At 43.3% G+C, this 26,013-nt stretch overlaps 4 protein-coding genes across 9 annotated transcripts; 1 reads left to right on the plus strand and 3 right to left on the minus strand.

The window, feature by feature from the left end:
* Positions 1 to 2,730: 2,730 nt before the first annotated feature.
* Positions 2,731 to 8,206, minus strand: LOC127784291 (CO(2)-response secreted protease-like). Of its 2 annotated transcripts, none has more exons than XM_052311495.1 (6): positions 7,908 to 8,206; positions 6,090 to 6,521; positions 5,088 to 5,622; positions 4,741 to 4,844; positions 4,392 to 4,619; positions 2,731 to 3,775 (listed from the first exon to the last, which is right to left on the minus strand). In XM_052311495.1, the coding sequence occupies exons 1-6, from the start codon at positions 8,117 to 8,119 to the stop codon at positions 2,872 to 2,874; spliced, it is 2,415 nt and encodes an 804-aa protein (XP_052167455.1). In that variant the 5' UTR covers positions 8,120 to 8,206; the 3' UTR covers positions 2,731 to 2,871. The 2 variants fall into 2 exon arrangements, with proteins under 2 accessions (XP_052167455.1, XP_052167454.1); XM_052311494.1 differs by having other exon boundaries at positions 4,374 to 4,619.
* A 701-nt stretch (positions 8,207 to 8,907) lies between these two features.
* LOC127784294 (tRNase Z TRZ2, chloroplastic-like) lies at positions 8,908 to 13,476 on the minus strand. Of its 5 annotated transcripts, none has more exons than XM_052311500.1 (9): positions 12,985 to 13,476; positions 12,252 to 12,414; positions 12,104 to 12,174; positions 11,885 to 11,980; positions 11,701 to 11,814; positions 10,994 to 11,062; positions 10,783 to 10,857; positions 10,580 to 10,682; positions 8,908 to 9,786 (listed from the first exon to the last, which is right to left on the minus strand). In XM_052311500.1, exons 1-8 carry the CDS (start codon positions 13,402 to 13,404, stop codon positions 10,593 to 10,595), a joined length of 1,098 nt encoding a protein of 365 aa, XP_052167460.1. In that variant the 5' UTR covers positions 13,405 to 13,476; the 3' UTR covers positions 8,908 to 9,786; positions 10,580 to 10,592. The 5 variants fall into 5 exon arrangements, with proteins under 5 accessions (XP_052167460.1, XP_052167458.1, XP_052167461.1 ...); XM_052311498.1 differs by having other exon boundaries at positions 8,909 to 9,786; positions 10,584 to 10,682; XM_052311501.1 differs by having other exon boundaries at positions 8,911 to 9,693; positions 10,584 to 10,682.
* Positions 13,477 to 13,725: 249 nt separating this feature from the next.
* LOC127783595 (putative BPI/LBP family protein At1g04970) lies at positions 13,726 to 18,493 on the minus strand. The gene is made up of 6 exons (XM_052310784.1): positions 17,883 to 18,493; positions 17,063 to 17,202; positions 16,056 to 16,410; positions 15,169 to 15,417; positions 14,704 to 14,829; positions 13,726 to 14,349 (listed from the first exon to the last, which is right to left on the minus strand). The coding sequence occupies exons 1-6, from the start codon at positions 18,285 to 18,287 to the stop codon at positions 14,158 to 14,160; spliced, it is 1,467 nt and encodes a 488-aa protein (XP_052166744.1). The 5' UTR covers positions 18,288 to 18,493; the 3' UTR covers positions 13,726 to 14,157.
* Positions 18,494 to 21,495: 3,002 nt separating this feature from the next.
* Positions 21,496 to 25,795, plus strand: LOC127783498 (uncharacterized). The gene is made up of 12 exons (XM_052310685.1): positions 21,496 to 21,690; positions 21,831 to 21,892; positions 22,301 to 22,369; positions 22,515 to 22,596; positions 23,077 to 23,147; positions 23,752 to 23,853; positions 23,943 to 24,032; positions 24,672 to 24,746; positions 24,842 to 24,874; positions 24,949 to 25,029; positions 25,166 to 25,225; positions 25,318 to 25,795. Exons 1-12 carry the CDS (start codon positions 21,636 to 21,638, stop codon positions 25,492 to 25,494), a joined length of 957 nt encoding a protein of 318 aa, XP_052166645.1. The 5' UTR covers positions 21,496 to 21,635; the 3' UTR covers positions 25,495 to 25,795.
* The last annotated feature ends 218 nt before the right edge of the window (positions 25,796 to 26,013 follow it).

Below are 26,013 nucleotides of genomic sequence, written 5' to 3' on the forward strand. Positions count from 1 at the left end.
CAAATTTTGGCAAATTTTCATATGTACTTACTAAAATTTGACAACAACTAAATGTAGCCACTTTTTTGGTAATTTTGCAAAAAACAAAAGGTAAGGTTGAAAATGGTAGCAAAGTGAACAAGCCCTCAAATTAAGTGGATGCTCGCAACAAACAATATAAGGATTTAGTATGAGTGTTAAACATATAATTTTACAGAGAACATGCAAACGTTGAAAATTATACTTATGAACAAACAACTCATTTGTGAGAAAAAAGTCAGCACACAAAACTACATTCAATAAGCGAGAAAAACATTAAGTTCATGAACATGTATGAACCATCATAGCAACGATCTGGCCTATCATGAACGCCTGGTAACCCAGCTGCTTTCTTAACAAAATGTGACTGGGTTTAAATCTACCTAATAAAAAAACACTGATGTGTTTACATATAACTAAGACAAAGTGATTTCTGTTAGAATATGATAGCCATTTTCATTTAGTGCATATCTTTGATCTATTTAACATATAAATATTTTTTCTTTAAACATTATATATTAATCTAGGGTTCTTATAATGAATATAGCAAGATATGATTTCTTTTAGTATTCTTTTTATGAACAATAAATAAATTGCCCACACATCTGCATAGGCTTCCTCTGTAGTTGCTAAAAAAACCTCCAAAGTGTTTGGGCCACGTCTTTTCCCCCTAAAACGTACCCCTTATGGCCTTCCGTCTCATAAAAAACTCAATCCTAACTACGAACCTTGACACGCATTTGTTTAGATTCGTAGTTAGGATTTATTTTTTAGACAAAGTTGTATATGCTAATGTCAGAACTAAAAATTATTTTTCAAGTTAATTTTGATGTTGTTATCTTACTTTTTTTTCTAACGTTGGTGTTAAAGTCATTAAGAATACATTGGTAAAAGTTTTAATCATAAATTATTTTTTATCGTTAAAATGTTGTTTGGCGTATCATTAGCAATTGGCCAACCAATGACAACCTTTATCTTTCAAAACTTTTAATTTTGTTTCTGTCGGATTTATCTTCCAAAACAAAAAGGAAAAAACAAATCAGTTTTTATCTTCCAAAACTTTCAATTTTATGACCGTCGACATTCGTTCCAGGAGAAAACAAAAGGGAATCAAACCCTCGACCAGCAAGTTGCAAAGTTCCATCTCTAGCCATCTGGAAATATGGTTGGTTTTAATTAGTTATATGCGAGTTACATATAAGTTACATTATAAATAGTTAAAAAATATAATTACATCTCATTTACACTATAGTTATATTTGAAAGGTTTTTTACCCTAAAATTATCAAATGTTTATATAGCTATTTGCCAAAGTGGTTAATCTCTATATATCACGTTTAGAGTTATATTACCATGTTTTGATCGTATTGCCAACATAGACCGAGGATGGAAAACATTCTCTTTGTCCCGTCTTCTCCATCATCTTCTTCTCAATCTCTCCTTAGAATGCACGACTGATAGTCTAGGAGAGCAACGGAGAACCACTTGCCTCCTCTCCTCTAGCTCCTCCATCTCTTCTCTCTCATGCGTGCACACCATTTCTACCTTATGTTGCTATTGTCGTCGTCTCAATCTTTATCTTGGGCCTCTTGGCGTCCTCACAAGGTGGCTATTTGAGCAGTGTAGGGGAGTTATTGGGGGTAGGGCGTGGTCACAGTCGTAAGCGAAGAGAGGAGATGAGGCGGCCGCTCGAGCCCGGTGCCGCCGCGTGCACAACTCCTTTCCCGTCGGTCGTCGGCCCCCAACCACTAACCGCTGCCCTTCTCCTCGGCGTGTGGCCGCCCTGGAAAGATGGGGAAGAGCGGGGAAACCAATAAGACAGGTCCTTGACATGTGGGGGTGACATGTCACACGCTGACTCAACCTCGCCATGTTAGTCGAAATTTTTAAGTTCTATACAAACTTATAACTTATGCCATACTAAGTCGGATATGTAAATTATTTTTAGAGTAAATCTCATAAAACTACAATTATTTTAGCCAAATTATCAGAAAACTACAAATTTAACATGATGTATCACAAAACTACATATTTAACCCTAAATTTATCACATAACTACATATTTAAGTTGGAATATTGCAAAACTACAAATTTAGTAACAAACTTATCACAAAACTACATGTTTAATGTCAATTTGATCGCAAAACTTGAATATTTATAACCCAAACGTAACATTGATGCTAAGGATTTAAACCGAAAAATCTATAGTTTTGTGATAATTTTATTATTAAATCTGTAGTTTTAAGGTAATTTGACCAAAGTATCTATAATTTTCTAAAATTTACTCTTATTTTCGTTATAAAAAAATCTAGTTTGTGGAGCCACCAAATAAGCTCTGAAACACAGCTAGACCCGTTAGACACTTCAACGATCAAACAATAGGGAAGTCTTCATTTGTGAAATCTGTGGTTGCCGACAAAAGAAATATGTGGCGTGGCTTCACTTCTCAAGTTTTAGATGGCGGGGCAGGAGCACTCAGGCCGTCAGTTGGGGAAGAGAGGTAGAGGGGAAGGAGGTTGGTCGGGGTGGGGGAAGGGGGGGGCTCACCTGCATCGTTGACCCCTTCCTGCCAGCCGACGAGGCTGGGTACTGGCGGAGTGTGGGGTGGGACGGCGAAGGCATCGTACGCGCGCGAGCTCGCGAGAGGTGGCGGCGGTGCTGGAATGATGAGGGGGGAAGGGGGTTAGGGATAGAAATATTACACACGAAATCAGAAATCTTAAAATGGTCCAACGGTCTAGAATTTGTATGATTTGTGAGATGTTTTTCTGTCATATGTCATCTAGACAGTCCCATATTTCATTAGAAGTACACAAGTGCTCTCTCTTGCACACTGATGTGTGTGATCTCACTCTCAGATGGTGACAACGAATGGGCTACGAACTGTATGCTTTCCATCCGACCACGTTATTGACCCAAACAGGTCCCCTTTGGCCGCCGCCGCGGCGTTCTTGCCGGAGAAGGACACCTGGAAACCCAGCTTCTTCACGCTCTTAGTGAACTCCAGCTTGCCGGGCACCACCTTCACGTCCAGGCCGGCCGGCGCCGCGACGGCGACGGTGTAGGTCGCCTCCTGCTGCGCGCCGACGTTGGTGACGACGCGGCTCACCGTCCTGGTGCCGCTGGCCTTGCCGAGCCCCGTGACGGCGATCGACGGGTAGTTGAGGCCGGAGATGAGGTCCTTGCTGTCGCTGGCGTTGCCGCCGGCGCCGCAGCTGAAGCCGCCGGGGAGGGAGGCGGCGACCAGCTTGATCTGGGACGCGTCGTAGCCGTAGTCGCAGAGGAACTGGAGGTAGTCCTCCTCGCCGAGCTCGTACACCAGCCCGGCGTCCAGCGCGGCGGCCGGGTTCACCTGGCCCGCGCCGTGGTCGTACGGCGTCGCCGGCGACCCCGAGTCGGTCGTCACGGCCGCCCCGTCGTTGTTCAGCTGGGCCGCCGTCGTCATGATCGCCGACCGGATCGCCGCAGGGCTCCACGCTGGGTTCCACGCCCTGACGGCGGCCGCCGCCCCGGCCACGTGCGGGCAGGCCATGGACGTCCCCGACACGAGGTTGAACTGCGACGGCTTCTCCTCGCCGGCCGGGAGCGTCGACGTCGGGATCCATGACGCCAGGATGTTCACCCCCGGCGCCGCCACGTCCGGCTTGAGGATGTTGGGCGTCTGCGGCGACGGGCCTCTCGAGGAGAAGTAGGCGACCACCGGCGCCGGCTTGTACTCCGTCACGGTGATCGTCGGCGTGATGGTCGCGACAGGCTCACTTTGCAGTTTAATTGATCACCATGCACGGAAGAGAGAGTGATGTGATGAGATCGATCGAGCTTAATTAATTCTGCCACTAATTAGGGTATATACTTCATCCATTTTTTTTAATATATAACACCATTGATATTTTAAGATATGTTTAACCATTCATCTTATTAAAAAATGATGTAATTATCATTTACTCCCTCTGTCCTAAAAATATAACAACTTTTAACCTTTAGAATTTGTCTCAAAATATAATAACTTATATATCAGCATTTTCTTCTCAACCAATTACAATCCTCTACCATTTAATTTTCTCACATACCTTCACTTCTCATCCAATCGTAGCCTAATCCTATTTAGTTATATCTATTTTCTAATAGTTGTGTTCAACTCTAAGAATATATGCTTATATTATAGGAGAGAGTATTGTAATGTAACTTGATTTATTACCAAATGTTTTATAAATATAACTTAAATATTTTTCTATTTTAAAAAAACAAATAAATAAGGTGAATGATTAAATAATTGTTAAAAAAGTTAACGACGCCATATATTAAAAAACGGAGGTAGTATATAATCGCTATAGTGTGAAGGACTACGTATAGTACCTGGTGGAGGAGATATACTTGTGAATGTCGGCGGCGGCGGCGGAGGTGATCTCCGTGACAGGGAAGTCGATGTAGGCGGTGGCGACGGCCTTCTCAAGGTCGTCGACGAGGACGGCGCCAACCGCGCCGGCGCTCTTGAGCTCCCCGACCTTCTCCGTCTTGGGCGTGTCGCTGTTCCGCGAGTGGTGACACAGCACGATCTTCCCTTTTATCTTGCTCGCATCCAGCGTCCCCGGCTCACAGTGACTACAAATTATTTTGTGGTTATGATTTGATTTTTGAGCATGAAACTACTTACTCAGATTCTGCTGAAACTTTCTGTTAATTTAATTTTGTTTCGTTACTAAGCTTGCCTTGTAGTACGTACCTTGCTGACTCGGTATCAGAAACTGAGCTGGACTTGGCTGATTCACCGGTGATCAATGGATATTTTGGTGATTTGTTCAAGTTGGAGAAGTTTATAGCTCCACCCTACAGATTCCATAAAAATGGGGTAGTTAAGATCACAAGAGAGTGCTCCCACAAGGATTTTAGACAGATGAGATATTTTCTAATAGATAGATGAGATTTTTTCTAATACAATGAATCTGGATAAGGAATATGTTCAGATCTATAGTACTAGAAAATATCTCATCTGTCCAAATTAATCCCTTATATTTTGGGACATTGGAGTAGTAACTATGCAATATGGATATTTAATTTTGTGATATATACCTTGACAGCGGTGTTGTTGCCGCCGAGCACGACGTCCGATTGGAAGTAGCGGTCGATCGTGCTCGCCGCGACGGTAAGGATCCACGGCGCCGCGTTCACGACGGTGGCGGCGTCCGGCCCTGCGTTGCCGGCGGAGCAGACGACCATGATGCCCTTGGCCACGGCGTGGAACGAGCCGATGGCGATGGGGTCGTCGGAGAAGTCCGGGCGGAAGTAGGGCGACGCGCCGAGGGAGACGGAGATGACGTCGACGCCGTCGGCGACGGCGTCGTCGAACCCGGCGAGGATGGCCGACCCGGCGCACCCCTCCCCGGAGCAGACGCGGTACATGGCCACCCTCGACGACGCCGACCCGCCCTTGGCCGTCCCCGCCGCGAGGCCGTAGTACGACGCACCGGTGACCGCGTTCCCGGCCGCCGTCGACGAGGTGTGCGTCCCGTGCCCGGCCTCGTCCCGCGGCGAGCTCCCGCTGCTCCGTGCTGACTGCCGCTTCGCCTCGCCGCCGACATCGTAGTACCTTGCTCCTATCAGCTTCCTGCATGCGCCGCCCGGGAAACATCAGGATATATACAAAAGTCATTTGTAATGACTTTTTTCTTAGTTAATTTTTTTAAGTGACCAAAATCAAACTACTCTAAATTTGACTATCTTTATAGAAAATAATTATAATATTTACAATACCAGTATAATTTCGTTAAATCTATAATTGAATAAATTTACATAATATATTTGTCTTGGGTTAAAAATATTACTATTTTTTCTACAAAATTAACCAAACTTAGAATTATTTAATTTTGACCAAATTCATAACCTAAAACGGAGGGAGTAGAAGTAGTAAATTTTCAATGTAAAACCAACACTGTATCAAAATATACGTCAAATTATGAAACTAATTTTGTATCAGAAATGTTGCTAATTTTTTTTATAAACTTAATTAAACACAAAAGTTTTAACTAAGAAAAAGAAAATCAAATTTCTCTGGCATAGGCGTCGGCGACTCACCGGTTGCAGCTGGAGGAGTTGAAGTCATCGCCGGCCATGCAGACGCCCTTCCACCTGGCGGGGACAGGGCCAAAGCCGGCGTCGTCGAAGCTCGGGGACTCGGGCCAGACGCCGGAGTCGAGGAGGCCGATGATGGTGTCGGCCGTCGGGGACGACGACGTCGACGCTGATGCTGCGGCGGCGCGGGCGCGGGGCGAGCGGCGGCGGCGGCGGGCGGAGCCGCCGGTCTTGACGTCGACGGCGGCCGTCGTCTGCTGCTGGAGGAAGTCCCATGACCTGGTGGTGTGGAGGTGGTAGACAGGGTCGGCGAAGACGGAGACGACGCCGGGCTTCCGGCGGAGCGCGGCGGCCTCCGCCGCTGACAGCCGCGCGGCGAAGCCGGAGAAGGCGTACTTGTACTGCTGCACCACCACGCTCTCCACTGGCTGCCCCCTGTTCGCGTAGTGCACACATGACACGGTTACTAACGTGTGGCACAATGACGTCGACGTGACGTGACACACGCAACACTCATGTGTTGCGTTGGTGATCACTTTGTGCTACTGAGGTTTCCTTTTACCAATAATATGCATCCCAATATCTTTGGGCAGAAATTCAGAACCGTTTGACGAAAATTCTCTATCTCCATATCTACTTCTTTATTTATCTTTATCTTTATTTTTTTCTATTATCAAAATTGAAAATAAATTTATCGGTACTTTAGTACGTTATCCGTGTTTTAGTCGGTTTTTAAATTTGTTTGCTTTTAAAAATATAGAAGAAGTCATATAAAAAATATCTTTAAAAAAACTCACATGCTAACTTGAGACAAGAGTCCGACTCCTAATTACAGCTCATTATTTTAAAAAAATATCTAAGTAAATTCTCACATTGTATTTCACCATAACTAAGCCGTATAACGATAGTAAGATTAAAATAATCTTCAACCATTGAAAATAGTTAAAGAGAAAGACAATGTTAAATTAATAAGAAGTGCAACACTGTAGCAAAGTGAGAGAAGTGTACACTAGGGTTTTTAAATTAACGTAACAATGTCTGCTTATTTTAATTTATATGGAGATTTTTTTTTTAGAAAACTGCTACCTCCATTTCACATTATAAGATGCTTTGTTTTTTTTAAGTCAAATTATATATGTTTGATCAAGAAAAACATATAAATATTTTTTATACTATACAATCGTACTATATTCAATATTTGGAAAAGCACTAGTGGTATGGTAGTGGAGTCGTGAGTGTATGATTCTACTAACCAGGGTTCAAATTCTGGTGCCCACGAATATTATGCACATGCATGTAGACTTTTAATAGAATTTTAGTGAAATCAGGGATATATCGATGGTCTGCATGTGCTTTTTAACAGGATTTTTGTTAGATCAAGGATGTGCCGTTAGTTTCCATCTCTTAGAGCATATGTTAGAATGCCCATTTGTGAGGGTGTGAGTGCGGTGCTGCGTATATAGTGGTGTGTGTATGTCTATCATGATTTTTTTTTAAAAAAATCAGTATTTAGATTGAATGGAACTAACTCAGTGTCGTAGAACTTGTTATATTTTTCTGTAAACTTGACCACACATAAAGAAATTTAACTTTGAAAAATTAAAACATCTTCTCATATATAAAGAAATTTAACTTTGAAAAATTAAAACATCTTCTAATATAAAACGGAGAGAATATATTTAATGCCATGCTACAAATCGGCAAACTACGAGCGAGTACCTTCTTATTGACTGACATGCATGCTACTACTAGCTAGTGCAACTTGAGAGACATTAGCACCAACAGGAAGAGAGTTAAAAATTAGTTTATTTTACGATGGACCTTTTGAGCACGGCGCCGATGAGGCGGAGATGGGTCTGCTGGAGGATGTTGGGCGAGGTCCGCGGTGGCACGGCGCCCAAGTACACCACGTATACCCCACGCCGCTCGCCGCCGCCGCCATTTCCTCCTCCAGCCGCGGCACCACCACCACCGCTGGCGCCGGCGGCGAGCAGCAAGGCCAAGACGAAGCAGATCAGCGGCAGCAACCACATGATTGCTCGTATAATTTTTATTTGTACTGCACCGGCCGGTCAGTTCAAGCTCTGCTCTCTCTCTCTCCCCCTCTCTCTCTCTCTGGCCACGAAACGATCGCACTATGTATGGCTGCATTTATAAGCGCGCGCGTGCGACGTCGTCACGTCCGTACGTGCCGGTGACGGGAGGTAATAAGAGCAGAATAAACATACGTGAAGGAGATAAGAGAGAGGAGAGAAGAAAAGCGGGTTATAGATATACATCGCTGTAGCACGAACTTTAAAATATATGTGTATATATATATGTATATATATATATATATATGTAGGGACCAATTATCATGGTGTAGTATATATTTGTTATTAACTAGTATAAATTAGTTATTAGATAGACTATAGATGATTTAGAGTTAGTAGTTGGCTGGAGTATACTACTCTTTCTGAATATATGTCTAGATTTATTAACATCAATATAAATATAAAAAATGTTAGAATGACTTCTAATGAGGTAGTGGTCGCCTGGTGGGATCGGATCGGATCGGATCAGCCGGCGCGTGCGCGTGCGTGCGCATGATATGTGGCTGCGCGCGCGAGGGGTAGGTTAATTGTGGATCGGGTGCGCCGTGATGGTGCGTGCACCACTGCGCTGCGCTGGCTAGCTACTCGAGTAGAGTAGAGTATAGTATATCACTAGTCTTGGAGTGCAGCCGCGCACTAGTGCGCGGTCTCACCTTCTGTCGAGCATGCGCCGAGCCTAAATAGCTACTAGTAGTATAGACAAAGTTACCTAGTTGCATTCTAGTACCATCCACATATTTTTTGTCAGTATTCAGTAAGTTCATCATCATATACTCCGCTAATGTCTGTACCAAATCCTAAGTGTAAGCAGGCTTATCATGTTTGACATCCTAACTAGTGACAACAATAATATCACAAGATGAATAGTATCCTTCAAGTTAGTTTGGAAACATCAATGACTTCCCCAAACCTAATCCAAAATAAGTGTTCTATCTCTCCTTTACGTTCCTTGATTCAATCACCATAATTCGTCCTACTTTGACATGAACAAGGTTTGACACAACCTAGTCTATGCAAAACAGATTATTTTACTTGCCCAACACAATACGGAGCATGGACATATATAAGCGCATTTGCCATGACACTATCGTTCATCACCAAAGAAGAGAGGGAAAAGATGGGCTCACAGAGCTGTTGCCATGCTAAAGCACTATTCAACAGAATGAAGCCCAGATGCCTTCAAGAGGAGCAGCAGCATAACAAGACCAGAACAGTCAAGGCAGAAATAAGGCAAAACACTCTTCAAGACATCTTGTATTCTCCTCAGAGCTTTCAGGGGGAGGCAATTGGAGCCCCATCACCTCGGAGGCACTCTCCAAAGGTTTGCCCAATTAACCCGGATTGTTCTTATGAAAATAATTCTCCTAACATCCGGGACAGCTTCTCCATCGATAGAATCTCTATTAGGAGCCAAAACAGCATGAGGAGAGTTAGCTTCAGATTACCTGATGAATCTGACATATTCATCATTCCCGCACGCGAAGATCCTGAAAGTTGCTCCACTGATGACGAATCTGTTGAACATGTAAGTGAAGAAGACATTGATGCAAGGAAAATCCGTTATGCTAAAACCAGATACTAGCAGCACTGCCACTGCTCTCATGTACCTAGCAAAAAAGAATACAAGAAAAGAAGCTTCAAAGAACAAATTCATTGGTTGATCTATTCCAAAGAAGATACTGATGTTATGCAGTAATATTAGTGTGTGCCTGCTTGGGTGCTTGTTGCTTCTCAAGGATTATACTGTACGACACTTCAGAACAAACTCGTAACTTATTTATTTTTCAAGAGAACGTACTCATGGTACGCAGTACACAGTAATAGAAGTGTATGCCTGCTTGTTGCTTTCAAGGATGAAACTGTACGATATTTTACAACTTATTGGATTTCATGCAGATGTATGCATTTCATGATTTCAGTTTATTTGGCCTTCAGATTCTCCAACGTATTGTAATACCCAGCTTTTTACACCTTTTCTTATTCTTTTTTTTAGACGGTTAAACAGCAGAATAGGCTCCTATTGTGATATATTAAAATATAATATGTACATGAGAGAGATAGTACAAGGGGGGGCGGGGGGAATAAAAAACAGCAGAAAGAGAGAGATTTTAGCTAACCTTTTCTTATTCTGGAAGTTGGAGTGTCAAGAAAATGTTATGTATGTTACTGAATCACCTTTGGCATGTATAATATAGATTTTTCCATCACAATAATCATTTAGTTATAATGCTATATAAACTTTATTTTCTAATATAGAAAGATAGGAGATATAAATGCCACATACAAAAGCCAAACAGCACAAACCTATTAATTCTGTCCCTTTTTCCTCATGAATGGCCAATTCCTAGTGTAAGTAACTCAAGTTATTCTCAGCAAGTAAGGGTGAGAAGCATAGCTGACCTACTTCTATACACTATCTATAGTCAGATTTGAAGCCTTCCGTCAGTGCAACAAGCTTTGAAGATAACTTTGACTGTAGTTTGGAAACAGCTTGTCTAATATCCTACAAAATAATCATTTGGGTCAGATTAGTCTAGAATCCGCAACTATTATTTTTAGGAAACACTGGATTCCCAATGATTTATAGGTTAGTGATTACATACCTCAAGACTATATCGATTTGAGAAATGTGTCAGTACAATGGCTTTGTTTCTAAACCATTGGGAGTGCTCCATTATCTGTAGACGACATACCAGATTTGCATTAATGCAGTAATACTTTATACAGACATCTCATTTAACTATCAGAATTGTCCCAAAGCTCATTAGAATCATAGCATGGCAGGGAGAAAGTGACAAGTGCATCATCATTTACCTCAGAGAGATGCATGTGGCCATGCTCCCGAGCATGATCAACATCAATTTGGTCATCTAGGAAGGTTGCCTGTGAAAAGGTCAAATAATGTTGGTGCCAAAGCATTCAATAGGGAGGACATTTGAAATTATTTTGTCATGTTTCAGATTTGATGGACCCTCTGATCAAATAAAAAGGAAGTTCTTTTGTTATTTTACAGTCTGAAGATGTGACAAATCAATATAATAGGGTGGTTTTACTTAGACTGCCTTTTACTGTTCTCTGATATTTCAAGACTATAGCTGTATTATACTACTCTCCCAATCCCATAATATAAGGCGTGGTCAATGTTGGCACGGTCTCCAAAACTAATTTTTAGCTTATAATTTCTCATATACTATAAGATTTGTAGCAACAAAATTATAACCACATGAAAGTAAATTTAGATCTCAATCTAATGATGTAATCTTTAACAAACAAAATTCATTTTCATATTATACTAAGTGTTGGTCAAATGTTTTAAAGGTTGAATCTTGAAATTCGTGCGCGCCTTATATTATGGGATGGAGGGAGTATTATACTTCACACCCTTTTTGCTGACTTTGACATGCCCCATGAGAATGATTACATCTCTAAATGTGACTGATTACATACAGCTGGAACAAATACTTTTGACAGGCTTGGGAGAAAGGGCAATAATCAAGGAAACTAAAATCTAAAGCCAATACCTCAGTTATAAGGACTTTTGCTCTCAGGGCATCTGCATTTCGTGGGTCAAGAATAAAATCAGACTTTGTGTCACCTGTAAAGGCAACTTCTGGATATAGTATAGTATCTGTAATCTGACAGAAAAGAAGGCAGTGAGTAACAGTGCAGAATATATTTCTTATATAGAACAGATTGCTAGCTGACCTCAGCGCCTGATTGCTTCATTTTCATTATTTGATTACCCTTCAAGTGAGCATACTGTTTTTTCAACTTTCTCCGAACAGAGTAGATGACATAACCCTGTGAATGTACACAACCCGCACAAGGGGCGAAATAGTTATTAAGCACTAAATTGTCCAAGAAAGGTGAGAACTAGAACTTTCGGCTTGCTAACTATACTTAAATTGACCTAGGGAGTTATACCTGGCTGGGTATAGCATGGTGAGTCTCAAATGGTCTGGCAACAAGGTCATTACGTATTTCAAATGTCTCCCCTGAATGCAATCGTACAAACATTAGAAATAAACAAGGAGAGAGAAACACAGAAAGAAGAGGTGAAACAAGCTCAAACCCAAATCAAGCGCAACCAATTCCACTTTAAGGTCGACTTGACTCATTCTACGATGGATTTGAAGTAGATCCTCAACATCATCCTTGATACATGGTGGTACAAATACAACGGGTGGCTTCAAATTATAGAGGCCACGAGTTGCTATGTACATTGGGAGACCACCCTGAACAATCAAAATAACAAAACTGAGGTGGATATGGCTGCATTTATGTTGTGATTCTGTTAGAGCAGCAAATGGAAAAACTGACAGTGAAGCATATTCGTCAGTTTAAAGGGAAAAACATTGGAAAATTCTCCCGTTGCTATGCAAAGGAGAAATATGTTGGCACAATCATGATTTTCTTGACACCGCTCCAAAGTAAAAGCAGGTATAGAGCAAGATGAGACTATTTATTATTTAAGAATTACACGCAGACTAACTTAGGCCAACTTATCAGAAGAATTGGTGATAAAAATCCTATCCATCACGAATTCACGATAGCATGTTGTTGAACAAATAAACTAAGCAGACATTTACTAAAGGCCACAGTCCAAATAGTAAATTAAGCAGGCATTTCCCCGGTGACAATTCCCTTGAAATTACTGAATCAATCCCCTTACATCAGCTTTTCTATGAAACTTCACCGATGGCGCACCCAAGCTTAGCTAGAGGCGCAGTTGCCTCTACACGAAATTCACGAAGCACAAGCAGCACAGGAATGAATCAAACCAGGACAGGGCTCGGGGCGCTCACGATGTGGTCGAGGTGGGCGTGGGTGATGAAGAGGTAGTCCTGGCTCACGGCGAAGAGCGGCCCGCGGCCGATGTCGAAGGCGACGTTGAGGGACGGCACGGTGACGCAGGTCTCGTGCCCGCCAACGGAGACCCCCTCGATGGCGTACCCCTCCACCTCCACGCCCTTACGCTGCACCTGCGCGCGCGCCCGGCGGTACTCCTCCTCGTCCGCCATCGCCCGGTCGAGCACCGACAGCAGCCCGCCGCCCGCTCCACGCCCCCCGCCGCCGCCCTCGCCGGTGCCCGTGGCGACGGCTGCCTTCTTCGCGGCGAGCGTTTGGAACTGGGAGCGGGAGGCTGGGGCGGACGACGACGCGGGGACGAGGAGGCGGTGGGTGAGGCGGAGCGAGGGGAGGGAGAGGAGGGAGGTGGCCGCCATTTCCGGCGGCGGAGGCGGAGACGAACGGTGGCGACGGCGTCGTGGGGTTTTCTGGGTTTTGGGGGGAACTCGACTCGAGGATAACGAAGAGTCATTTTTGCGGGGGAGCCCCTGTCTTATCCTAAAATTGTTTTTCCAATTGGAGGAGGAGGAGGAGGAAGAGAGTCACTGACCCCTGATTACTCAAGGCCTCAAGGATCTTCCTGTAAAATGCCAAATTCTATTTGTTTATTTATTTATTTTGATAGTGTAAAATGTCAAATTCAGCTACACTGAAAATAAAGAGACAGATCAGTTTGTGTTTACAGGTTCAGTGAGGCAGATTGCAGTGATAATTTATATCTTACCAATACAAGAAGTCAGGAATTGATACTGGAACGATGATACATTTCCAGATTATGGTTAAATACAGCAAATTCAGCATAGATTACAGAACTGAACACTATACAGTGGAGTGTACATTTTTTTTTTTGACAGAACGTGCACAAGTATATTGCCAGTTCATTTGGAAGAATTGTGGGTACATCACAACCAACCCACCATTTCTCCAGTATAGCAGCAGCCTATTTCTACAGTTCTATGGTTCCTAGATTTACATATGTACAACTCCTACGGTTATTTACAAAAGAACATTATACAGCAGAACGAAATAATGCTAACATGTTGAGGAAGTAGCACTACACGTTCCATGGGGCATGGCGATTTCTGATGCTTTGCTGATTGAGCAACAAGCCTACTTCTTGCCAGATGCTTTCATTGGCTTAAATAGGGAGTATGACCTCCGATGAAGGCAACATCAGAGCTAACAATTATTCTTGACTGGGAAGTGAGGATGTATGCATCGCTGATGGAGAACCCCTTGATGATAGGCAATGGGAAGCCTCTTTTGAGATATGAATTCACATAGGGCACAAACAATTTTTTCAACAAGATCTGCATCACACGCTGCCAATACAAAAATTAGAATCAATTAGACATTCAGAAGTTAAGAAACAAATGTTCACCAATGATAATAAAATACATGTGCAGCTCCACAATTAACAACTTCATTCAGAAATTAGGCCTTTCCGCTATTCTAGGTAAAAGAACTTTATGAAGAAGGCATTTTCAACCGAAATTACTTTTTTCTTTCCAATAGGATAACGCATGTCTTAGTTAGCCCCTCAAGAGTCCCTCTTGGAAATTAGGCATATCCATAAATATAGGATGAAGATTCCCAAGCTCACCTCTTTTCTATTACACCATCATAAATTACAAACTGTGGAATGTCATTAAATCGTATAATACAGGCCAAAATACCTGAACTATGAAGGTATGGAGTTTGCCAACTTTGCTCCACATCAAGGTGAATGAGAAATAATCTAACTCGACTCTTCCAGCAAGATTGTTCCCAGAAACCACTGCAGCTCCAGAGACAGTAACTGACTGTGGAAACAATATGCGACAACGGTATCAAAGAGGTGGAAATTGCACGTGTTTCCTCGTGTAGAAATGTTTATGTATAATGGAAGTCCAATTGTAAATCAACAGATGAAACAAAAAAAGAAAACATGAACACAACTCAATGTGCCATAGATTTCATTTCTAAAATTCTCAGTGGGAGAAAATATGAAATGCTGAAGGTCAAAGACAACACGGACAGTATACCAGTGCTGCCAGATGGTGCAATATTGTTACATTTCAATATGTTTACTTTCCATAAGTCAAGCAACTAGCTATGAAATCAAATGAAATCAGGAAAGGAAATTATTAGAAAAATCTCACCACTGATATGCACGCCACTGGAACTATCTCATCAAAATCCAAAACATTAACTGTGACATCTAAGTCAACTGCGGCATCAATCCTGCCCACATTAATCCTCACGGAAGGAGGTGAAGTAGCTGAAATATTCAGCAGCATATCATCATTGGGGTACTTCTGATATAACCTTGGAATCAAAAACCTCCAACTAGCAGTATTCAGGAAGAGCTGATCAGGAATTTTATCCACCATACGTTGTAGTGAACCAGCCTGAACAATCCAAGTATCATATCAATTAGAATATATATTTTTACAGCTATTAGCATATTTGTTACTCCCTCCGTCCCAAAATATAACAACTTTTAGCCCTCAAGATTTGTCCTAAAATATAACAACTTCTCCACCAACATTCTCTTCCCAACCAATCACAACTCCCCACCATTCATTTTTTCCACCTACTACCACTACTTAACCAATCGTAACCCTCCACCATTCACTTCTACCTACTTTCTTAGTAACCATGTCCAACTCTAAAAATGCTTATATTCTGGGACGGAGGGAATACTTGTTTCCATTCAAACATGAAAACGTGTTCAAGTTAGCTACTCTAGACGGACACAATCAACAAAATATATATCTCTCTTTTGTGTAATATATATATATTACATATATACATATGTAATATATATATATATGTATATACATATATATTATATATTACATATGTAATATATATATATATATGTATATGTAATATATATATATATATGTAATATATATATATATATATTACACAAAAGCAAGTTCAGATAATCCTTCAACTTTACACATCTGCAGTAAGGCTTTAATCCTTTAACCATGATAACAACCACTTTCTTATGAATTATGACTTATGAATTCTGATATACCTTGAAATAGAGAGCTGAAACAGAGTTGAAAACATCTTCATCCAACGAAATCCATAGCATTTTTGAAGAGCTACCAAGAGGTGGTACATATTTTACACCTCTAAAATGCATGTGTCTTGAAACTGCAGTTTTATCAGATGGAATGAACAGTCCATCGATATCAAACTCCACAGAGGAACTCTTGAAGAGTGGATCACTAACAAATGTCACATTCATAGCAGCGATGCTATCAACATCGATTTTCTTTGGAAGGCTTCCAAGGAATGAGTCAAGCTTTGATGCACCCTCCATTATTTTCTTCGTAATTGCATTTTCTACTGATGATCTGATATGATTACTGAAACCATCTACAAACCTAGAAAAGGTAAGAGGAATAATATCAATCCATGTGGGGTCAGATAAATATCAACAGCATTCAGGAATATATAGGGCAATTATTTTGACAAAAAAAATTGCATGATATTCTAGCCACAGATATAAACCATGTTTCCTATATATATTGCTGATGTACAGAAAAATAGAATTAGAATGGGCATGGCTACCCACATCGGGCAATTATAGGAGTCATATTTTGTTTTGTATTGTGCCACCGAATAAGATAGCGAGAAATCAGATCAAGAATGGAACCATTGGAACCTCCGACAGTACAAGCCCTTGTTCGCTTGGTTCTGGACCAGCCTTTCTTCTCACTTGATAACAGATCATCTAGCTCTCTTTTGTAGTATAACCAAAGTCTATCTGGGCACGGAAGCTAAGCCAGCAAAGAAAAAGTCTTAATAGGATGAGTGGGGAAGAAAAAGTATTCTCTTTCAGGATAAGGGCTGGAGGAAGCAGGGACTGAACCAGGGCTTGTTGACAGAGCAGATATCAAAAGCCTATGTTATCTCATTTTCAGGGACTGAGCAAGGGATGAGCGCCCTCTGATCTAACGACCAAACAAGCAATTTACAGAGCAACCTCAGTTAAATTGACAAGTTTTTGCATATGTAAAATTGTGAAGCACGTACCCCTGATAAAACCAAGATGCTCCTCCGTTCAGTGATATGTCCAAGCTCTTCATATTACAGCCACATTCTGTAACAAACAGCTTGAGAGACCCATTTTGATTCTTCATCCCCATGGAAATCCCAACATCCATTCCATCAACCTTAGCGAAAAGGAATCATGAATACATCTTGTACCTTCGTATATATACATGTCAAGGGTGTCTAGTACTCAAATAATACAGGTAAATAAGGTGTAAGTGCCATAGGTGACATTGTTTCGGTGTAAACTTTCAAAAACACAACTGAGACGTTTTTACTTTTTAAAAAAGAAGCAGCTTATAATTCCAACAAATTAACTGAGGAGCATATAGGATATCTATGTTATTGAAATGTTGCTTGCCTGCTGCAATGCTGCTATTAAGGTGCTTAGAATTGTAAACTCCATTGAGCTAAAATGATCTAGAGAAAAAGTTAAGATCATCTTGAAGTAAATCCTAAGCACAAATGCCAGCTGCTCCTAATAGGCAGCCCACATGTCACCCCAATATGCACCGTGCAACAAGTAACCAGCTATTGTGCCTATCAATGTAAATTACTCATGTACCAACTAAAGAACTAGATTTGAAAGTGTCTTCAAAGCTACTCAATTTCATAACGTGCTGGATTCTACTTTACATACATGTTTCATTCCATACATGCCAATAAGCGCAAATTCAGACACTAAACCACTAATTTTGAACATTAACTTGTCAATCATGGAAGTCCCCCTCCAATCTAGCATCATCTCTCGAACTGTGAAAAAAACAACAACAATTGAACGCATGAAGACCGCGACCCATACCTGAATCGAGGCATTACCGCTGTCAGAAATCGTGACGACCCAGGCGCTATAGGAGTAGCTCCACCCCATAGTCAGATTAACGCTGGACAGCGACGCGGCCACCACGATCCCGTCGTCCCCGACGGCGACGGTGGAGTCGTCGACCGCCACGCCGTGGAGGACGATGCCGGAGGCGACCATGTCCACGGTGCCGATGACCGGGATGCTCACGGACCTCTCGATGTCGGGCACCTCCAGGGGCACGATGGCCTCCGCGGCGCGGGACACGAGGAGGTCCTTGACGAAGTCGAGGCCCGACTGGGAGATGACGGCGGAGATGTGCGGCGACGCGGAGGCGGCGGAGAGGAAGGTGAGGAGGAAGAGGAGGAGGGGGAGGGTGGGGAGAGGGGCGGCGGCTGCCGCCATGGCGACGCCGGCGCCGGCGAGGCGAGAGAGGCTAGGGATTGGGGAGGAGGAGGTGGAGGCGGTGGCCGGAGTGGGAGTGGCGTGAGGGAGAAGGCAGCGGCATGGGCGCCGCCGTCGGGTAGTCGCGGCGGGTTTGAACGGTCGTCTTCCCCGGGGAGTGGCCGTGGTGACGTGGCAGAGACGTGGCTAGGCGGGGAACAGCGGCGGTAAATGCCTGTCCATGGGCTCATGCCGCGTATATCCTCTTGAAAAATAGGAATTCCATATTTCATGATTGAGGCTGTGTTTAAATGCAGGGGTAAAGTTTTAGCGTGTCATATTGGATATATGAACACATATTTAAAGTATTAGTAAAAGTACCCGTGCGTTGCACCGGGTGATTACGGAGTGTGTATATTGACCAAAAGTGTTGTTTGGTTTAGCAAAAGTGCCCGTGCGTTGTAACGGGAAGCGTACATATCAGAAAAATATGCAATTAATTAAAATACAAATTCGCTGAAATATTTGGAATTTTTAAGTAGGTATATGTGTATAATTAAATAAATTTATAAGTAAAGCAAGTGTGAGAAATAACTATAATCGTAATGCTTCTGAAAAAAATGAGCACTAAACATGAACTTATTCTCTCTTTTTTTCGGCCCGAGGGACCTAAAATAGAATTATTTCCGGCCCTTGCCGGTCGGCCCACGGCCTTTTGCGCACGCGCGGGCTCACTTCCCCTCCCCAGGCCGCAACCTGGGCTTGGCCGGAAAAGTGACCTCACTCTCGATCCCTCTTGGGCCGATTTCGGCCCGGATGACACCGGCCGTTCGATCTCTAGGGTTTTGATCGGACGGCCGAGCGTCGATATCGGGGAAACAAAACCCCCCCTCTCAGCCGCCAAAACCCTAGTCCATTTCCCTCCCCTCCCTCCCATCTCACTTCGCCGCCATCCCCTCCGTGCCCCCGAGCGGTGGCGGCACCCCTCCTCCCGTGAGCGGCGGCGGCCCGCGGCGGCGCCCTCCCCCCGAGTGACGTCGGCGGCAGCGCCCTCCCCCCCCCCAGCAGAGGCGGCGCCCTCCCCCCGCGAGCAGCGATGGCGTCTCCCCCACCACCGGCGGCGCGGTAGCGTCCTCCCCCACCACCGGCAGCGCAGCGGCGTTCTCCCCCACCACCGGCGGCGCCCGGGGAGGCGATCCTCTCACTCAAAGCCACGGCGGCGCCCCTCCTCCTCTCCCTCTCGGGTCGGCGGCGGCGGGTTGGTGGCGGCCGCAGCGGATCCGAGGGTGGGGGCGGCGGCTCCCTCCACCCCCTCTAGCCTCCCTCCCGCGGCAGATCCGGCAGCGGCTGCGGCTCCCTTCTCCCCTCTCGCCTCCCTCCTACCCCAGATCTGGCGGCGATGGCGGTGTCGATGGCGTCGGCGGGTGGGTCCGTCGGCGGTGGCGGCGGCCGCGGGCCGGCGGCGGGTCCCTCCTCCCCTCTCACCTCCCTCCCGCCCTAGATCCGGCAGCGATGGATCCGGCGGCGGTGGCAGCGTCAGCAGCGGCGCCCCCACCACCCACAGCGGCGTCGGCGGCACCCTCCCCCACCACCGGCGGCGGATCTAGCGGGAGGAGAGGTGCCCCGCGAGCGGCGGTGATGGCGCCCCTCCTCTCGCGAGCGGCGGGGCGGCGGAGTCCTCTCCCACCACCGACAACGGCGGTGGCCCTCTCCCCCACCACCAGAGAGCGCCTTCCGCCGCCGCCGCCGGCGGATCTAGCGAGAGGGACCGGCGGCGGCGGCGCTCTCCCCTCCACCGGATCCAGCAGAAGGGAAGCCGCCGGCGGCCAGCCGTCCCTGTGGCGGCGACGGCGACGGCGGTGGTTCGACAACAACGGCGGTGGCGACCCCCTTGGATCTAATTTTTTGTCTTGATTTGGATATATATGTGTACATGCATCATGATTGTGTGATTGAACTCCGATTGTGATTGTGATTTTTTTCCGGGGTTTGATTGGATTCGGATTGGGATTTTGGGGGAGGGGGGGCGAAGTGGGACGAAAAACCAGTGTGACAACTAGAAAAATCCGAATATTTATATTAGTTATAGATTAAACATAACTAATAATAAAATAATTACAGATTTCGCCTGTAAACCACAAGACAAATTTATTAAGCCTAATTAATCCGTCATTAGCAAATGTTTACTGTAGCACCACATTGTCAGATTATGGAGCAATTAGGCTTAAAAGATTCGTCTCGCAATTTTACACGCAATTTGTGTAATTAGTTTTTTTCGTTTATATTTAATACTCCGTACATTTGTTTAAATATTTGATGTGACATGGTGAAAAATTTTGCTAGAGGATCTAAACTTTTTCGTTTATATTTAATACTCCGTGCATGTGTTCAAACATTTAATTGCTAAGGTGATTTTTGAAACTCATATAGTTAAGACGAAGCTTAAGTGTTTATACAAAACGAGATGGTATTAACGTATAATTAATTGAGTTTAATTAAGTATTACAAATTTAAAAAATATATTTATCTGATATTTTAGAATAACTTTATATAAAAAGTTTTTACACAAAACATACATACCGTTTAGTAGTTTGAAAAGCATGCTATGAATATCCAAATTTTCATCCAACCATTCCAAAGCTTACTTCAAAATATGGATCTTTTGACCACGCTATTCCATCCAACGTGGCAATATAACATTGACACGTCACCACAGCGGGCGTGATAGTTTTATTCTTATCATGTTAAGGTGACGAGACCATAACGTTGTCATATCTGTTAGGCCGGCGTGACCAAATAATGATGTTACATTAGGCAGACCGGCATGACAGTATGCGTAGCTAAAAGATTCAAATCTTTAAAATAAGTTTTTTCAATTGTTTTTTTAATTAAAAATAAAAAAGGTTCAAGACATAACAAAAAAATCCACGCTCAGGCCTCACGCAGTAATGCCGTGGTACGTGCACTGATTGGCATACTAGAGCACAGCGTGGCATGCGCTATCCCCGTTCAAATACCCCAATGGGTAAATCCGGTCCGTCCACGTGTAAACCGGCTCGGGTCGGGCTCGCCAAACCATCGTCAGAAGCGAAGCCGGGTCCAACCCCACCACTCGCCCAGTTGTCCGCGCACCCCTCTGACGTGGTCACTGACAGGTGGGCCCGAGAGCGGTGGGGTCCACATGTCAGTCACTACGTTCCTCCGCCTTCGCCGTCAGCTTTCCCCTTCCCGAAGCTTCGCCAATCTCCCCTCCTCTCTCTCTCTCGCTCTCTCTCCTCCCCGCGGTCGCCGACGACCTCGCCACCGACCCCGCCGCCGGACGCGAGGAAGAGACGGGGGGAGCCCCGGAGGCAGGAGCGGCGGGAGGGGATGGCGATGCAGACGGGGTTCGCCACCTCCAAGGTCCTCATCCTCGTCGGCGCAGGTCTCGTCACCGCAACCTCCCCCTCCTCCTCCTCCTCCTCCTCCCGCTCTACTATTTTTTCTAGCATCGATTCGAGATGCGGATCGCCCCGCTGTGTTCTGATCCTGATGCGGTGGTTTTTGGCCGGCGTCGAGCTGCAGGGTTGACGAGCTCGATCGTGCTGCGGAATGGCCGGCTATCTGACGTGTTGGCGGAGCTTCAGGTCGGTGGATTGCCTGATGTTTCTTGAGTAGAGTAGTTGGATTCTGGGCATCTAATTCTGTTGATTGCTTCGCGTTATCGATCGTAAGCTGCCAATACGCTAATATAGGCGCGTCAGTGTTGCCCGTGTGTGATTCAAGCGATGTTGTGATTTATATATCTGTTTGTGGGACTCCAATTTATCAAATGCATTACAGCTACATTTCACCGATCAAACGTTGGGCGTGCACATGAGCATAACTTTTTGTCGCTTAATTTCAATGTCGAATCATTTCGATGCACCAATTGGAATGTCATGCCTAAGTTAATCACCCAATGGCTATGATGATGCGTTCTTCATCTATAATTTGTAGTAACTCATAAAATCGCAGATGTTTATTGAAGTAGATGGTTTTTTCCCTGTTTTTAGGAGCTTATGAAAGGTGTAAACCAAGGAGAAGGTTCGAGTGCCTATGACATCGCCCTTCTTCAATCTCAGGTATGCATCGTTTCATATTTTTCATAGAATCAACAGTTGAATGGAAGTTACAATGCAGACTTCAATTTCAATAAAGTTGCCAGTTTCAGTAAAAACCACTGCAGTTTGTTGTTTTTATTATTTGTGTGCTGGCGCTTGACTGCAGATTCGAAATTTAGCACAAGAAGTTAGAGATTTGACTATATCAAGGCCTATTACCATATTGAGTGGCAACTCCGACTCTGGAGGTTTGTTCTTGTTTGATCCTCTCCTTGTTCTGTTTTCAGTTTCACTCTTCTAGCAGTCATGCAAAGAGTCTATCAATATAAAGCTTTTGTTACATCTTTTTACTTAGATTATTCGTCAATCTTAAGGTTTAGATAGACAATTATTGGCTTGTATCAGCTCCTCTACAAGGCTACCACCCCTTGGTGAAATAGTGGCCAATAGTCATATTTTTGCTAAAACTCGTTAAAGAGTGTCAATCTCTATTCTCTAATTCAATATTGAGTAATTCATGAAGCTGAAATGCTTCAGCGATTACAGTTTGAATCATGTTGATTGGTCAATAATAGCAATTTAATGACAAATGGGATAGGAATGCTGGTACATTCAGCTGTTTCTCACAACATTCATGAACATATCTCACTAGCTACTTGTCCCCATGTGACATGTATCTTTTTCTTACTCGTGTTGTTTATTCACTAGCATTTGCATCCCTTTTGCAGGCAGTTTATCCTCCTACATACTGCCTGCAGCTGCAGTTGGAGCAATGGGTTACTGCTATATGTGGTGGAAGGTAAAATCAGGAATATACAATGCCACTTTGATCTATCAGCTTTTATATTCTGATTTTTCTTCCTTGCTTTCTTTCTCCACAAACACTCCTTACTATCCTTTTCCTTTTATTATACTTACAGCCTTCAATAAATTAGTGACTGAATGAAGAGAGTAATATGATGTTCCCCATTTGCTTGTTTACCTTGTTTCTTGTAATTATATGTCTTAAGAACTATGCTACCTAAGTCTCCCTGTAAAGTATTTCCATGCAGTCCCAGTGGTTCTATGTGGATCCAAGTATCCAACTTTGATATATAATTGGCATTTGGCACCCTTGTATGTATTTTGAGACATCATGAATAAACCACATTCTTTTTTTTTTGGGCGGGGGATTAAATTGCTTTCTTAGTCATGTAATAACACCTCTCTGATTCTGTGACCAAATATTCTATCAAGAATCACAGTTTCGGGTTGAGAGACTCTTTTCATGATCCCTAGGCCCTAGTATTTAAGTAAAACCATCAAATCTGTCTTGTCCTAATGGTGTTTTGTAGACTAAATTACTAGTACAATGATGAACTGTATGTGTTAAACTTTTCTTACATTATAGTATCTTCCTGCAGGGATTGTCCTTATCGGATGTCATGTTTGTTACCAAACGCAACATGACCAAAGCTGTTGAGAGTATGTCGAAGCAATTGGATCAAGTGTCTTCAGCTTTAGCTGTATGCTTTACATGCTGAATCGTTACATATTTGGAGTAGTTTTCCTTCGCATATGCTGACTAGTGTTTTCTAAATTCAATTAATTTCAGGCAACAAAAAGGCATCTAACTCAGCGCCTGGAAAATTTAGATGGGAAAATGGATGAGCAAGTGGAGGTCTCCAAAATTATTAGAAACGAGGTTTGTTGATTTGTGATGCTGCTAGCCCTTCAACTTTTTACACATGGAAATTTTTGAAGTTCCTTTTTTTTTTCTCTGGAGCAATAATTATTGTTTCATTTTTTTTCATTACATCAAGTCTAATTAGCATCTGATAACTTTATTATTAAATTGTGTTTCTACCTGAGGTGCATAACTCTTATTAGTTTGATTTGTGTAGTCGCATCTGAAAAGGTGGATCAGGATTTTCTTTGTCATGCCAATATTGTTTCAAGCTAAAAACTGTGCCCTCGATAAAGCCAGGAAGCACTTGACATGGCTATTATAGGATATGCATTGAAATATGGTGGAATTGTTGGCTTTTACTATAATCATTGACAGCATATTCCAAGTGATCGATCTTGCCCATAAACCATTAAACAACATCATGAAGCCAAGAATATATACAAGCGCAAGCATAAGCATAATGATATTTGTCATCAATGAATGGTCTTTAGTTGCATTAAAATATACCTTCTTAAAAATAGCTACTGTAAATCTGCAAGTACTCATCTATGGAAAGATAAATTTTACAGCATTTTTCATTTTCTTCTCGAAAGCAGAAAAGTTTTGTTCTTCCCAATGTTATGCAAAAGACATGATTCTGTTCTCTATGCACAGGTGAATGATGTCAAAGATGATCTGTCTCAAATTGGATTTGATATTGCAGCAATCCAACAGATGGTTGCTGGATTGGTGAGTTTTATTAGTTTATAACCCTTGAGCATGAACCTGTGTCAGAACACTTCTTTGGTTATCCTGACCTTTATGTTCTCCTTTGACATTATCAGGAAGGGAAGATCGAGTTGCTTGATAATAAACAGGTGGCTAAACATACCCATCAATATTTAACGTGCTGATTTTTTCCTTTTGCCTAACCTCTTGTGTTTACCGACAGGATGCAACTAATGCTGGTGTATGGTACCTCTGCCAAATAGCTGGAGGTCTAAAAGATGGAATAAATGCCAAGTTTTTTCAGGTGAGTAGATATCATTTATAAAGGTTCAGGATTGCATGCAAGGTCTAAGGATGCCTTATCTTGGATAGTTCGCTTTTCTTTTGGCTCATACTGCTCATTGTGCTGTAATGATCCTTCTATGCTCTCCATTCCACAGGAAGCTAATGAAAAACTCAAGCTCACAGAGTTGGCTCAGTCTGAAAGAAAGGCAGTGAAGGTAATACACAATTAATATGCAGATGTTTGTCCTCCATTCAGGTAATTTCGGTTTCTTTATGCCAATCCATATCTGTGTTGTGCACATTTTAGGGGCTTGAATCTGTTCTGGAGAGCAGTAAGGAACAAAAGGCAATCGACTCCAAACAAAATACCACCGCGATAATTGACGCCGAAAAGCCCGTGAAAACGGTCGATGGGCCTGTGAAAAGCGGCGCGGTGCACAGGTGTAGCAGAATCTCATTTCGGAAGGAAGGCCTCGCTTTGTGATCAAAGCAAAGCGATCGTAACCAGCCCGCTCTCGCGATGTACATTGTCTGCCTGATTGTTTTGTTCGATTAAAAAAAATATAAAATAAAACCTGTACCTGGAGTTATTTTGAGTAGGCAGGTTGATGCACTATTCTGATTCAAAAGTGTATGTGGTTCAATCCACGTACGCTCTTTTTCTTGGATTTTGATTCATGTGATCTCATTTATTTTTATTTGGTGTGAATGTTTGTGCACAGTTGGTTCGAAACATTCCTTGTGCCATTGTGAGAGTTCCCTTCGGCCTGCATGCCCTTGTCCCATATGTCCATATCACCCTGTGAATGATGCCCTCTCCTTCTAGTCCAGATTTGCAAGCAGTCTGTAACTCTGGATGATCGGATTTTACTTGCAGACAGGCACAGGGCCACGGTAGTCCCTGTCCTGGATAAATTCTGCTCTGTTCGTGTACAACATTTTCTTGTTTGCTGCACAAAGTGTAAGCCGTGAAGCATAAACAGGATTACATGCACTAGTTACG

This window comes from Oryza glaberrima, chromosome 9, assembly GCF_000147395.1.
Source record: "Oryza glaberrima chromosome 9, OglaRS2, whole genome shotgun sequence".
Classification (NCBI taxonomy): domain Eukaryota; kingdom Viridiplantae; phylum Streptophyta; class Magnoliopsida; order Poales; family Poaceae; genus Oryza; species Oryza glaberrima.